Raw genomic sequence first — 14,964 nt, forward strand, 5'->3', positions numbered from 1 at the left:
ACCGGTTTCTGGCATTTCAGCCTCTTCGGCCCGGCTTGCTTGAATCCTGATGGAGCAGTGAGAAAGGGACTCATGTCTGAGTATACCCTGCCACACCTATAGTGGCCAAAATCGATTTACAAAAGGGGGTGGTGATGAACAGAGTGTCTGAATTGAGCAGACCACTCTTACCCAGTCCAAAGATCAGGGCTTGATCCATCACCGTTATTTATCTCACTGCCCCATCCCAGCTCAGAACATGGCTATATGCAAATCAGTCTGTCCCTGGCCCAGTGCATCATGGGAACAGGGCAGACTAAACTACCAAGCCAATTCTTTACCAGAAAGGAGACAAGCTACCGGGGACCGGTTTCTGGCATTTCAGCCTCTTCGGCCCGGCTTGCTTGAATCCTGATGGAGCAGTGAGAAAGGGACTCATGTCTGAGTATACCCTGCCACACCTATAGTGGCCAAAATCGATTTACAAAAGGGGGTGGTGATGAACAGAGTGTCTGAATTGAGCAGACCACTCTTACCCAGTCCAAAGATCCGGGCTTGATCCATCACCGTTATTTATCTCACTGCCCCATCCCAGCTCAGAACATGGCTATATGCAAATCAGTCTGTCCCTGGCCCAGTGCATCATGGGAACAGGGCAGACTAAACTACCAAGCCAATTCTTTACCAGAAAGGAGACAAGCTACCGGGGACCGGTTTCTGGCATTTCAGCCTCTTCGGCCCGGCTTGCTTGAATCCTGATGGAGCAGTGAGAAAGGGACTCATGTCTGAGTATACCCTGCCACACCTATAGTGGCCAAAATCGATTTACAAAAGGGGGTGGTGATGAACAGAGTGTCTGAATTGAGCAGACCACTCTTACCCAGTCCAAAGATCAGGGCTTGATCCATCACCGTTATTTATCTCACTGCCCCATCCCAGCTCAGAACATGGCTATATGCAAATCAGTCTGTCCCTGGCCCAGTGCATCATGGGAACAGGGCAGACTAAACTACCAAGCCAATTCTTTACCAGAAAGGAGACAAGCTACCGGGGACCGGTTTCTGGCATTTCAGCCTCTTCGGCCCGGCTTGCTTGAATCCTGATGGAGCAGTGAGAAAGGGACTCATGTCTGAGTATACCCTGCCACACCTATAGTGGCCAAAATCGATTTACAAAAGGGGGTGGTGATGAACAGAGTGTCTGAATTGAGCAGACCACTCTTACCCAGTCCAAAGATCAGGGCTTGATCCATCACCGTTATTTATCTCACTGCCCCATCCCAGCTCAGAACATGGCTATATGCAAATCAGTCTGTCCCTGGCCCAGTGCATCATGGGAACAGGGCAGACTAAACTACCAAGCCAATTCTTTACCAGAAAGGAGACAAGCTACCGGGGACCGGTTTCTGGCATTTCAGCCTCTTCGGCCCGGCTTGCTTGAATCCTGATGGAGCAGTGAGAAAGGGACTCATGTCTGAGTATACCCTGCCACACCTATAGTGGCCAAAATCGATTTACAAAAGGGGGTGGTGATGAACAGAGTGTCTGAATTGAGCAGACCACTCTTACCCAGTCCAAAGATCAGGGCTTGATCCATCACCGTTATTTATCTCACTGCCCCATCCCAGCTCAGAACATGGCTATATGCAAATCAGTCTGTCCCTGGCCCAGTGCATCATGGGAACAGGGCAGACTAAACTACCAAGCCAATTCTTTACCAGAAAGGAGACAAGCTACCGGGGACCGGTTTCTGGCATTTCAGCCTCTTCGGCCCGGCTTGCTTGAATCCTGATGGAGCAGTGAGAAAGGGACTCATGTCTGAGTATACCCTGCCACACCTATAGTGGCCAAAATCGATTTACAAAAGGGGGTGGTGATGAACAGAGTGTCTGAATTGAGCAGACCACTCTTACCCAGTCCAAAGATCAGGGCTTGATCCATCACCGTTATTTATCTCACTGCCCCATCCCAGCTCAGAACATGGCTATATGCAAATCAGTCTGTCCCTGGCCCAGTGCATCATGGGAACAGGGCAGACTAAACTACCAAGCCAATTCTTTACCAGAAAGGAGACAAGCTACCGGGGACCGGTTTCTGGCATTTCAGCCTCTTCGGCCCGGCTTGCTTGAATCCTGATGGAGCAGTGAGAAAGGGACTCATGTCTGAGTATACCCTGCCACACCTATAGTGGCCAAAATCGATTTACAAAAGGGGGTGGTGATGAACAGAGTGTCTGAATTGAGCAGACCACTCTTACCCAGTCCAAAGATCAGGGCTTGATCCATCACCGTTATTTATCTCACTGCCCCATCCCAGCTCAGAACATGGCTAGATGCAAATCAGTCTGTCCCTGGCCCAGTGCATCATGGGAACAGGGCAGACTAAACTACCAAGCCAATTCTTTACCAGAAAGGAGACAAGCTACCGGGGACCGGTTTCTGGCATTTCAGCCTCTTCGGCCCGGCTTGCTTGAATCCTGATGGAGCAGTGAGAAAGGGACTCATGTCTGAGTATACCCTGCCACACCTATAGTGGCCAAAATCGATTTACAAAAGGGGGTGGTGATGAACAGAGTGTCTGAATTGAGCAGACCACTCTTACCCAGTCCAAAGATCAGGGCTTGATCCATCACCGTTATTTATCTCACTGCCCCATCCCAGCTCAGAACATGGCTATATGCAAATCAGTCTGTCCCTGGCCCAGTGCATCATGGGAACAGGGCAGACTAAACTACCAAGCCAATTCTTTACCAGAAAGGAGACAAGCTACCGGGGACCGGTTTCTGGCATTTCAGCCTCTTCGGCCCGGCTTGCTTGAATCCTGATGGAGCAGTGAGAAAGGGACTCATGTCTGAGTATACCCTGCCACACCTATAGTGGCCAAAATCGATTTACAAAAGGGGGTGGTGATGAACAGAGTGTCTGAATTGAGCAGACCACTCTTACCCAGTCCAAAGATCAGGGCTTGATCCATCACCGTTATTTATCTCACTGCCCCATCCCAGCTCAGAACATGGCTATATGCAAATCAGTCTGTCCCTGGCCCAGTGCATCATGGGAACAGGGCAGACTAAACTACCAAGCCAATTCTTTACCAGAAAGGAGACAAGCTACCGGGGACCGGTTTCTGGCATTTCAGCCTCTTCGGCCCGGCTTGCTTGAATCCTGATGGAGCAGTGAGAAAGGGACTCATGTCTGAGTATACCCTGCCACACCTATAGTGGCCAAAATCGATTTACAAAAGGGGGTGGTGATGAACAGAGTGTCTGAATTGAGCAGACCACTCTTACCCAGTCCAAAGATCAGGGCTTGATCCATCACCGTTATTTATCTCACTGCCCCATCCCAGCTCAGAACATGGCTATATGCAAATCAGTCTGTCCCTGGCCCAGTGCATCATGGGAACAGGGCAGACTAAACTACCAAGCCAATTCTTTACCAGAAAGGAGACAAGCTACTGGGGACCGGTTTCTGGCATTTCAGCCTCTTCGGCCCGGCTTGCTTGAATCCTGATGGAGCAGTGAGAAAGGGACTCATGTCTGAGTATACAGGATGGTGCAGTGAGCTAAAAAACGGTGTTGGATCTAGCCCTGATCTCTTGACTGGGTGAGAGTATTCTGTTTAATTCAGAGACTCTGTCCCTCACCACCCCTTGTTGTAAATATTTTTGTCCACCCTAAGCGTGGAAGGGTATACTCAGATGTGAGTCCCTTGCTCATTGCACCATCAGGATTCAAGCAAGCCGGGCCGAAGACGGCTGAAATGCCAGAAACCGGTCCCCGGTAGCTTGTTTCCTTCCCAGTGTAAGAATTGGCTTTTGTAGTTTAGTTTGCCCTGTTCCCATCATGCACTGGGACAGGAACAGACTAATTTGCATACAGCCAGGTTCTGAAACTGGGATGGTGCAGTGAGCTAAAAAACGGTGTTGGATCTAGCCCTGATCTCTTGACTGGGTGAGAGTATTCTGTTTAATTCAGAGACTCTGTCCCTCACCACCCCTTGTTGTAAATATTTTTGTCCACCCTAAGCGTGGAAGGGTATACTCAGATGTGAGTCCCTTGCTCATTGCACAATCAGGATTCAAGCAAGCCGGGCCGAAGACGGCTGAAATGCCAGAAACCGGTCCCCGGTAGCTTGTTTCCTTCCCAGTGTAAGAATTGGCTTTTGTAGTTTAGTTTGCCCTGTTCCCATCATGCACTGGGACAGGAACAGACTAATTTGCATACAGCCAGGTTCTGAAACTGGGATGGTGCAGTGAGCTAAAAAACGGTGTTGGATCTAGCCCTGATCTCTTGACTGGGTGAGAGTATTCTGTTTAATTCAGAGACTCTGTCGCTCACCACCCCTTGTTGTAAATATTTTTGTCCACCCTAAGCGTGGAAGGGTATACTCAGATGTGAGTCCCTTGCTCATTGCACCATCAGGATTCAAGCAAGCCGGGCCGAAGACGGCTGAAATGCCAGAAACCGGTCCCCGGTAGCTTGTTTCCTTCCCAGTGTAAGAATTGGCTTTTGTAGTTTAGTTTGCCCTGTTCCCATCATGCACTGGGACAGGAACAGACTAATTTGCATACAGCCAGGTTCTGAAACTGGGATGGTGCAGTGAGCTAAAAAACGGTGTTGGATCTAGCCCTGATCTCTTGACTGGGTGAGAGTATTCTGTTTAATTCAGAGACTCTGTCCCTCACCACCCCTTGTTGTAAATATTTTGGTCACAGAGGCTGGCAAGTTACGTGAACGCTGGTACGCCGGGGGGTAAATTAAATTGCGGCGCTGCCTACTCACTGCAGAAGAAGAGTCAGCACGGACTGTGCACCCGGTGAGGAGGACTCAACTGACTCAGATCGAGTCCCCGCCATTCTGCCTACTTACTCTTCCTCTGGACGTGACGGCACTGGACGCCCTGGTGTGCCACATTGACTGACAGCCAGTAGCATCGACTGCTGAGGGCAAGACCCCCCACCCTGTCGATAATTGGCAGCAGTGAGAGAGAGTGTTTGTGTGTCTAAGGAAAGCACTGTAGGCTGGGAAGATTTGTTACACTGTAGCGCTCCAGCCACTCCAGAGCCGAGAGCAAAAGGATCTTTAACTATTTATTGAACGTCTCTCGGAGCAGCCGAGCCGCTGAGCAGGCACCGCTGGTGGCGCGGGCTGGCAGGTGGCAAAATGCGTGGCAATGCATTTCAGTGCGGTGATGCGGAACACCGCACTGAAATGCGTGAGTGTCACACCTGATGCGTGATACTTGGCAGGACTGCCAACTATATAGCGGATCAGGAGAGACGTCCTACGGAGCGCGCTCAGTCCGTTACTATGAGCGAGTCTTTAATTATTGAGTGAGGGGGTTTGAAGTTAATGCGAGCGAGTCAGAGATAATGGAAAGCGAGGCAGCGTTACTTACCCCTATTCCGATGGCTCATGTAATCTTCACTGGAAGCCGTTTCCACCATGGAAGCAATATGGCTCATCTAAAATTTCAGCTAGTGTGGGCTGTGCAAATACCAGTCTTCCCCACGGACTATGTTGGTGGCTGTCCGTCCGGGGCCTCAGATCACAAACCTTTCTGGAGTTGGTGTAGAAAGGGCCTCAGCGGAGGTAGGCAGGCGAACATCAGTCGCCAAGCACGACGCTCCCCTCTCATCCGGCGAACATAGCTATCTTCTGTACCAAATCGGCCGTTTCGAACAAAGAGAGACCATTCAGCACCAGCGGGTATAGGAGCCAACTTGTCCGGCAATCAGCAGTACAATCAGTTATCAGCAACACAAGAAAACCCTCCCAGCCACACCATTAATCAGAAATCTTTTCATTCACGTCACACACACAACTATAGATATACAGGATAGTCGGTATAGAGATGTGAAGAATTTCCCCTGCTATAAGTGTTCCCATAGTTTTTATTTTTCTGTTTTCATTGAACACCTGATCCTGTGTTGTCGTGCATTGCCCAGGACAGTGGATGCTTGGCTCTCCTATCCTAGCATGCATCAAATATAGTTCACTAAAGTGGACATATCCTTAATGTAAGTTCGACCATATGGCATACAAGTTATGTATGCACTCTATGTAGGCATTAAGCATATATAAGTATGTTTTGAAAATGTATGCGTAACCTGGGAATTGTCCAAGGAGTGGCCAGAGTAACTGCAATTTCAAATTCTTTATAAACCACAACATATTACCCTGTTAGGCATTTACAAACCCCTAGAGAATCATTTCTCTAATATAATTTGACTCATAACACAAACATGAAACATACATATGGTCCTGGATGCCCGCCACCCCTTCCACCACCAATCCCAATGGTAGGAGACAGACACATTTTTGAACTTTTGGAAGGCAGGGGGGCCTCGCGACCCCCCCGGCCGTATGTATTAAAACATGAAACAAAATATAAAACTTTAAATTAAAAACGTTTCATTTATCATGTACAAAATTCAACTTTCCATTACACTTGATGAAGACAGGTATCCAGGCTAACCTTAACAAATCTCTAATACAAAGATTTTCCTAACCGAGTCTAACATTATGACATCATGCATTGCATACAAATTTTGTACATCCTATCGTTAGGGGCCAACGGCAAGGTCTTAACCGGTGTCAGATCCCTATCAACAAATTTCCGCCCTCACGTGTCAGTGGCGCATGCGCAGAGGACTTTACCCTCGTAGCCATCCGTAACTTCCCTTGTCATGGGGGCCCCCTTCCACCCGGCGCCATCTTAAGGACGTCCGAGTTCCCGTGCGGGGTAACCGTAAGAAGGACAGCGTGGACTCCCCCCTTTCCCCGCACTACCTTCCGCCGCAGCGGATATCCGGCCCCCGGGAAATTAGTGGGAGGGGCATATGGCCGTCTCCCCCTGGGAGGTGCCTATGGCCGTCTCCCCCTGGGCGATCCCATCCGTAATGGGTGCCGCCCCCGGTGGGAGGGGCCAATGGACGCCTCCCCCAGGCGCTCCCATCCATAATGGTTGGCGCCCCCACTAGGGACCTTGAAATCACTGCTCACCGATCATGACCTTACCGCCACAGGCCAGATAGTTGACCGACTATCTGGCCGCCCCACAACTCCTATAGGCCATGTCGCCTCAATCCCACTAGCCAAGCTATCATGTCTCCTATCAATATGTCATTCCCCACCCTGGACAGGTGTACCCCATCGTCTGAATAACAGTGGTCCCCCAGATGCACCCGTGAGGTATACTTTGAAGGTGGTTAGATCGAAACAACTTCTCCATTTTATTGTTGACCCTCTTCACCGAATGGTTCAACGCTGTTGTGGACAACCCACCCCTCCATACCCTCCTCGGAATCATGTGTGACCAAGCTATTGTGCACCCCGGGAGTGTCTTTGCTAACCAACTAACTGCTGAAAGTATGTGTTCAATTAAAGCCCGTCTGCCCAACCTCACCAAGTCATTGCTTCCAATGTGCACTATGACTACTGATGGCGGTGACCTGTGCCGCCCTAACAATTCTTCCACAAAACTTTGCAGTCGGTCAATACACAAACCGCCCTTCCCATGGAAGGTTACCCTGAAACCATAGTCCTCAGATGTGTGAATCGCATCACCTGCCCTGAATATGTCCACGGCCCATCTCACGTATGAGTGGCCCATGACCCAGACCACTCGTCTTCCATTCCTCGCTCCTGAAGTGGTGGTTAGCTGATACTGGGCAAGTCCCAATTTCCGCCCTGCGTCACAGGCTCGTGAAACTGTAATCCAAACAAAAGACAACAAGCGTGAGTGTACTTCTCAAATAAATTACAACATGTGCAACCGCACATAACGTTTGAAACAGTCTGAAGACCATTGCCCCATCTGTTTAACATTGTCTGCCTGCAGACCCCCGGCCGTCGCTTCTGTGCGGCCCTTATCCTGAATGAATGAGTTCCAAAATCACTCGGGTTCAAGCCCGCAGCTGCAATAGTGATCGCCAGCACCCTTTGGAACTGAAACTTAGTTAACGGGGTGCCGTCAGCATGCCGCAGCAAGCCCCCCCCCCCCCACGTCGTCACCCTTTGCTTTAGGTAGGCCTCAACGTGCATCACTGGACAACAGGGACTACCCGGAGCGCGCTGCAACACAATGCTACTCCCCCGGGCCTCCTGGTCTGTCTTTGACCTGGCAATCGTGATCAGCAGGGAATCCCCCCTCACTTGCGGGTGGTCCCTGCGCAGACCCCCCTCGGTATCCCTTTTATTGGCAGCCACTAGTTCGCCTACCCACAGGGCCCCATAGAATGCCAGTGCAAATGCTGCCCGGAATAGGACAACCTCACTAGGTGAGGAGCACGTCTCCCCTAGTTTAGCCAGCAAGGCGGTCAACCTGTCAAATCCTATCGGATGCTGGTATCCCTTTTGCGCCCCTCTAAGTGCCGCCAGCCGCGCAGCGCCTTTCTGACTATAGAGGAGTCCGTCGGGTCCCTGATCCCTTGGAGCTGAGCCATAAACGATATGGCGGCCTTATACCGACTGGCGGTTGCCGCCGACCGGCCCTCCTCATGAAGTGCCACTAAAAACTGGGTAAAAGACCCCTCCTGACCCCATATATGCTCTCATTCAGGGCCCAAAAAGGTGCAGTACGAGCAGAACGCCCCTTCATTAGCTTTCCTTGTCCTGGGCACTAAACTGGCTGCCACGAGGTTTTGTAGTCCGGGGCGCCGATTTGCCATAGCGCTTCGGGAAATGGCGCTGCCACTAGCTCCGCTGAGGGTAAACAATCCCTAAATGCCTGTATTTTGAAATGAGAGAGCGCATCAGCTGCATTATTCAGTACTCCCGGCACATGTTTTGCCCTGAATTGTACATTTAGATTCAAGCATTTCAACACAATTTCTTTCAACAATCGCAATATCCACTTGCAGCGTGCTGCCTGCTGGTTAATGCACTCCACCACAGTCATGTTATCAGACCAGAATATCACTGAGTGGTTTCGGAACTCTTCTGGCCAGGCCGACAACGCTACCCAGATCGGGAATAACTCTAGGAAACCAATGTTGCTCGTCAAGTCACTTGCCTCCCACCATGCTGGCCACTTCTGGGCCGACCATCGTTTACCAAGGATCGCGCCAAATCCCACATTGCCCGCAGAGTCGGTCCATAAACCTAACTCTGCTGACGAGGCCGGGGCTTTGCTCCAGACTACCGGCCATTGAAATCCGCCAGGAATGCCAGCCAAATGAGCATGTCCTGGCGAACCTCTGCCGACAGTCTCGTGCGATGATGCCCTTCTTTGAGGCCAACCATGGCCTGGGCAATGGATCGTGAGAAAGGGCGAGCCATCGGTATAACCCTCGGAGCAAAATTCAGCTGTCCCACTGTTTGCTGTAGTTGATGCAGTGTCACCTTGTCGTTCTTAAGACATTGTAGCAAGGAGGCCCTAAATTTGGCGATCTTCTCCGCCGGCAGACAGAAGCAACCCTCCACCGAGTCTAGTTCAATACTCAGAAACTCCAGGGAGGTAGCTGGCCCCACTGTCTTACCTGACGCCAACGGAACCCCGAAACCCCACATGAGCACACAAAATTCCTGCAATGCCCGTGCACAGTCCCGAGAGCCCGCCGAGCCGAGAAACAGGAAATCATCGAGATATTGCATCACATGTTGGTGCCCTGAGGCCCTCGAGAATGCCCACTCCAGGAATGAGCTAAACATTTCAAAGTAGGCACAGGAAATTGAACAACCCATCGGCATGCACATATCCATGTAGTACTTCCCCTGGAATGCGAAACCCAACAAGTGCTGATCCTGGGGATGCACCGGTAGTAACCTAAATGCGGATTCAATATCCGATTTTGCTAACAGTGCCCCGGAGCCTAGGCGATTCAACATGACCACTGCGTCATCGAACGATGCATACCTCCCACTGCAAATGCCTGCATCGATTGCCTCATTCACGGAAGCCCCCCTTGGCGCAGACAGATTATGTATGAGCGTGAATTCGCCCGGCTCCTTCTTGGGAACTACCCCTAATGGGGACCACACAAAATTGGCAGCTGGTATTTCACCAAACGGTCCTGCAATCCGCCCCAAGCGAACCTCTTTTGCAATTTTTGTGGCGACCACAGTCGGGTTGTGCGTAACGGACAGTTGGATTCTGCATAAGGGGGCCCCCCGAAAATCACTCGCCGGGATCCTAAAGCCATACGAGAAGCCATCCCGCAGGATCCCGGCGGACACATGATCAGGGTATTTGCTCAGCCAGGGAGTCATAGCCAAAATATCCACGGGCGATTGCTTAGTCATCCAAACCACCGTGTCAATCCTGCTTGGTACCCCCTTTTCCCCCGGTAACATTGCCTCTGGATCGGCAGCTAGTTTCGGGGTGGGAGGTGTTACCACAACCTGCACAGGCATGCATGAACCATCATGTTCCCTGCGGCCTAATACACGTTCCCTTGTTAAAACCCCAACATACCCCTCGCTTGTTCCCATTCCCACCCGATCTAGACTGAGTTTCTCCCCCGTGGGCTGGTCGAAAGGGCTGTGGTTGTTTCTGCTGAAAAGCCCTGAAACCATTCGCACTCGACCCTGTTCCTCCCGCCGAGCCTGGCGTGAACTGTGCATGCCATGATACAGTGTCCAAACAATCCCAAGTCAAATATTCATTAAACTCTTTTGCTTTTCTAAACGACACATCGTACCCTTTCCATGCATCCCCCCCATATTTCTCATGGAAGCCCGTGATCCTGCTCTGGTAGCAAGCAAGGTCTCCCAACAATTCTGGTGTTCGCTCACCCATGATTGCCACAAACACAGAAAAAGCCCTGATCCAATTCATCATAGACTCCTCCACCCTGAATTCTGCCATTTTAGCCCTCCATTCACTGGGGTGCAACCATTCCTTCTGGGTTTTGGCATACTCTAATTCACGATTGTCCGTCAACAATGAAAACATATTAATATATTTGTTTGCCCACACCATCTCTTTCGTGGCCATCGGAAATGTTGTGCCAGACATTCCCGCCTTGAAGGCACAGCGCCCTCCCCCATTATTGGGAGCGACCTCTTACCATTTTCCGTCGCACCTCCGGTCGTGTCCGTCGCCTTATTCTGGTTCTCGACCGCGGCCGTGTTCGTCACCTGCAGAGGAATAGAAGGCACGTTCCCTGCCCCAGAGCCCCTTGCCTGCCTGAGCTGGTCGATAATTTGCCTGGCCTCCTCAGCTGGATCTTCCGCCGCCGTGGATCCCCCAGCTCCCTTCTTCAACCAAGGCAATACCGCCGCTAGATGCATCGCCAGTTCGGGGGGTACCTGTTCCTTATCCAGTGGTGTGATAATCACAGGGATTGGCAATCCCCCATCCGGTGGGACCAGCGGAACTTCCACCGGGACCGGGACCTCGCTAGGTCCCCTTTTCTCTTTCTTCTTTTTCCCCTTGTTCCCCCCTGGAGTAACGTTTGGCAAAGCAGGCCCCACAATCCTCTTAGGTCTCCCCTAGGGCCCCGCCTGAGCTTCCACTTTCTTCTGGAGTTCTGCTAAGCTGCGACCCATTCGGTCCACCTTACCAAATTTACTGTCCATTGCCGACACTTGGTTTACCAGTGTGTGAAGCATCCGTTCCATCTCCGAGCTCTTCCCATTCTTCTTTCCAGGCATATCTGACGTTCTGTTTTCTCTCAGCCTGTTTTCCAGCAGCTCCTCGGATCCCAGATACGCCTTGACGACTGAAACAGAAAAAACACTGATTACCACGTTCAAAAAACTGCTGCTTGTTCCCTTGAGGGCTCACGAGCGACGAGTGGTGCAGCCTTCAGAGCGCGGGAACAAGAGGACGCTTGCCTGGACCCCCGCGCCTTTTAACTTGCAGCGGGGGCCGGGCGGCATCCCCCTCCCGCCAAAAATTGCACGGACTTCCGGGCGGGTGTGAGGACATCCTTCTTAGGCGGCGGGGGCGTGCTCCAACCACACCACTTTGGGCATACCGGCCGGGGACACGCCCTGCTCCTGCAAAGGTTTCCCGGGCGGTCGGGGCACCCAGCCATACGTTCGGGGTGACCGAGAGGTCTCCCCTTTCCATTGTCAAAGGGTTTTGTTGCGGATCTGAGGATATGCATCAGTCGATCTAAAAGTTAAAGAGTTCATATAAGAAAGGGTGGCATGTATTTGTAAATATTTTCATAGATAAATCTGGTATAGATTTAAACAATAATTTCATAATTTTTGTAATTGTAGGTATACATATTGTATGCATTATTTACTTTATACACCCACAGAGCAAAAGGGTTATAGTCAGTTTTGTGACTTGAATACCGTGCAAAAATACATGAATGTTCTAAAATGTGTACTTATCACGTGCTGCAGATATGTTCATGCAGAGCTTACGAGTTTTAAACTAAAACGTACATAGAAGGAATTTAAGCATTGCATACTTTGCGTGTCTTCAGGCCATATGTATCAAGCCTTTGGGCCATATGTATCAAGCCTTTTTCCCGTTTGCAAAAGGGCCGATTGTCAGAATCTGCCTGTTTGCGGATGGAAAAAAGCCTTATGGAATGTATCCTTGCAAAAGACCATCGCAAAATAGAAAATTGCAAAATGTGTGTTTCTCTATTTTGCGAATGCAATTAAGGAATTGCAAATTGCGATTCCTTAAATGCAATTCTGGAAGCACCAGAACTTTGCTATTTGGCCTTAAGGAATCGCAAATTACCACCAACTTTAAGTTGGTGGTAATTTGCGATTTTCGAGAAAAAAAATCACTTTTGTTTGCTTTTTTAAAAGTGCCATATGGGCATGTATGTGTGCAACATGTGCACACATGCATATGTCAGGGGTGTTATAGGGTGTCCTTTTGGTACCCTTACACCCTTGAATTTGCATTTGCAAATTGCAATTACATATTTGGTAATCGCAAATTGCGAATGTCTTCCCATTCATTCCTCTGGGTCTCTAGTCTCATAGGAATGAATGGGTAGATATTACTTAATTGCGATTTGCAATTTGCGAGTCGCAATTAAGGAATATGTAGGATTTGCAAATTTTTTGCTATTCTCAAATTGCAAATCGATAAAAATCGCAATTTACAAACCGCAAAACTCTTTTTTGAAACATATGTCCCCTCTAAATCTTTGGCTTTGTGAATTACCCTATGAAGATTTTCCCATTTCTATTACTTTTTATAGAAACATTGTTTTTTTGGTAAAATCCATAAGTGAATTAGAAGAATATACGCTTGAAGGGAAACTAACATGTGACGTATACACTAAACTCGGTGTTCTACTCATAAGCAAACTGCCTGGTCATTATGATGGAAATTGGGTGAGGTACCCTACAGCCTTTTACATTTATAATGTCTGTTCTTAGTTTCGTACTTCCTGTTGTGCCACATTACAGTATAGATTAAAGGAAATGTAGGAAGCAAACTCTAGAGATAACAGTACTTTGTTCTATCAAACTTATTTTTTATCAATGTCATTATTTGGAATTGCTAAGAATAGTTAGCAAATTGGTAATATCATTCTTCAAAATAAATCTTCTGATTTATCCTTGCCCAGATAAAGTGATCAAACTAAGAAAAGAATCCCTGAAGAATGAGAAGGAGCTAGAGAAGATACAGCAAAAGAGACATCTGGACTTTTTAGATATTCTTCTGTGTGCTCGGGTAAGGTCTAGAGAAATCCAGGGTAGAGTGCTTGAATCCACGTCTTTCATGTTAAGGCATAATATGAATTTCGCTGTTTTGATTCTTTCTCTCTTTCTCTCTCCTCTCCCCGGACTCATGAGGATAGCATTTTGTTACTCTTTTTTCTGTCATGAATTAAAGTCATGTTTTTGTAACACTGATCGGTGCAGAATTTTTTTTCCCCTGTACTGCTCCTTATCAAAAGTAATGAACCTGTAGTGATTTACTAGAAAGTGATTAGAAAATCACTTACCAAAATTTTGCGAAGAAGCACTTGAAATCGAACTAGAAATATTTTATTTAGTGCATGAAACTGTGACATCAATCTTGAAACTCCTACATTAGTAGAATGCAGAGTACGAATTTGCTCAAACAACCCTTTAGTAAATTCCCTAGCTACCACTAAGGTACATTACCCAATAAGTGGGTAAAAAGTCTATCCCAAATCAGGAAAATGTAAAAATCAAAGACAGATAATTAAATGCCAGTGTTTAATTCTTTGTCATTTTGTTTTGAGGAAAGAGTTTTTATTAATTTGTATCTATTGACAATAGGCAGTTTTTTAATGTGCAAAATAGCAAATATTTTAAAGAAATTCATACTTATCTTCTGTGTGCTTCCTGATTGGTACAATATAATTGGCTAAACATAATAATGTATAAAATGTGCCCATGGCAACAGTTCACTTGTACCACAGGAGAGACCAATAATCCTTGTCAATCAGTTTAATAATTCTTTTTGTAAACAACACACACTTCTCACATACATTCTTTCAACATCCCTTAGTTAGGCTGCAGACAAAGTAACTTTGCTATGTTGTTTATTGCTTCAACTGATAGTTGATTTTAGCATCAATTTATTGCACATTTCTACTGTGTGTCAGTGTCTAATGACTATTTGTTGATTTTTCACAATATCAAAATTAGTAGCAGTTTTGAGATGAACTGAACTTAGTAGCTGGTAGTATTTTGCACTGAAAAACTGACATAGCTAGATTTTGAATGTAGATATACTTTATTTTCATTGCGGATTGGGCTTGAGAAAAGGTTTGTGAATGGAAAGATATTTGAGTGTTTTGATTGTGTTGTAGTGAACTATTTGCATGTGTTAGAGAAGTGTGTTTCTTGGCTCTTCAGTAGTAAAGCATAGGCTTGAGTGTGAATATATTAATTAGGTGAAATCCATTACACTTTTTATGTTGTGAATAAACTTGTGGAATTCTCCCTCAGACTTGACTGATTGATGGATTAGTCCAAAGACTTAGATGATTTGGTGTTTTTCTTTTCTGATTTTGTGTATTGTTGAATAGTGATATCATCTGAAACAAATGCTATTTTTTCCCAAATATGTATATTTGTTGG

The 14,964-nt window shown here is 47.9% G+C and overlaps 1 protein-coding gene across 1 annotated transcript in view; it reads left to right on the plus strand.

Annotated features, from left to right (window-relative positions):
* Positions 1 to 14,964, plus strand: part of LOC147747132 (cytochrome P450 4B1-like) — a 415,025-nt gene that overhangs the window by 287,406 nt on the left and 112,655 nt on the right. The window contains exon 7 of the mRNA XM_086952390.1: positions 13,476 to 13,582. Within this exon, the coding sequence (XP_086808516.1) occupies positions 13,476 to 13,582 (107 nt within the window). The remainder of the gene's footprint in view (positions 1 to 13,475; positions 13,583 to 14,964) is intronic.

This window comes from Lissotriton vulgaris, chromosome 1_1 (genome assembly GCF_964263255.1).
Source record: "Lissotriton vulgaris chromosome 1_1, aLisVul1.2, whole genome shotgun sequence".
In the NCBI taxonomy this organism is placed as follows: domain Eukaryota; kingdom Metazoa; phylum Chordata; class Amphibia; order Caudata; family Salamandridae; genus Lissotriton; species Lissotriton vulgaris.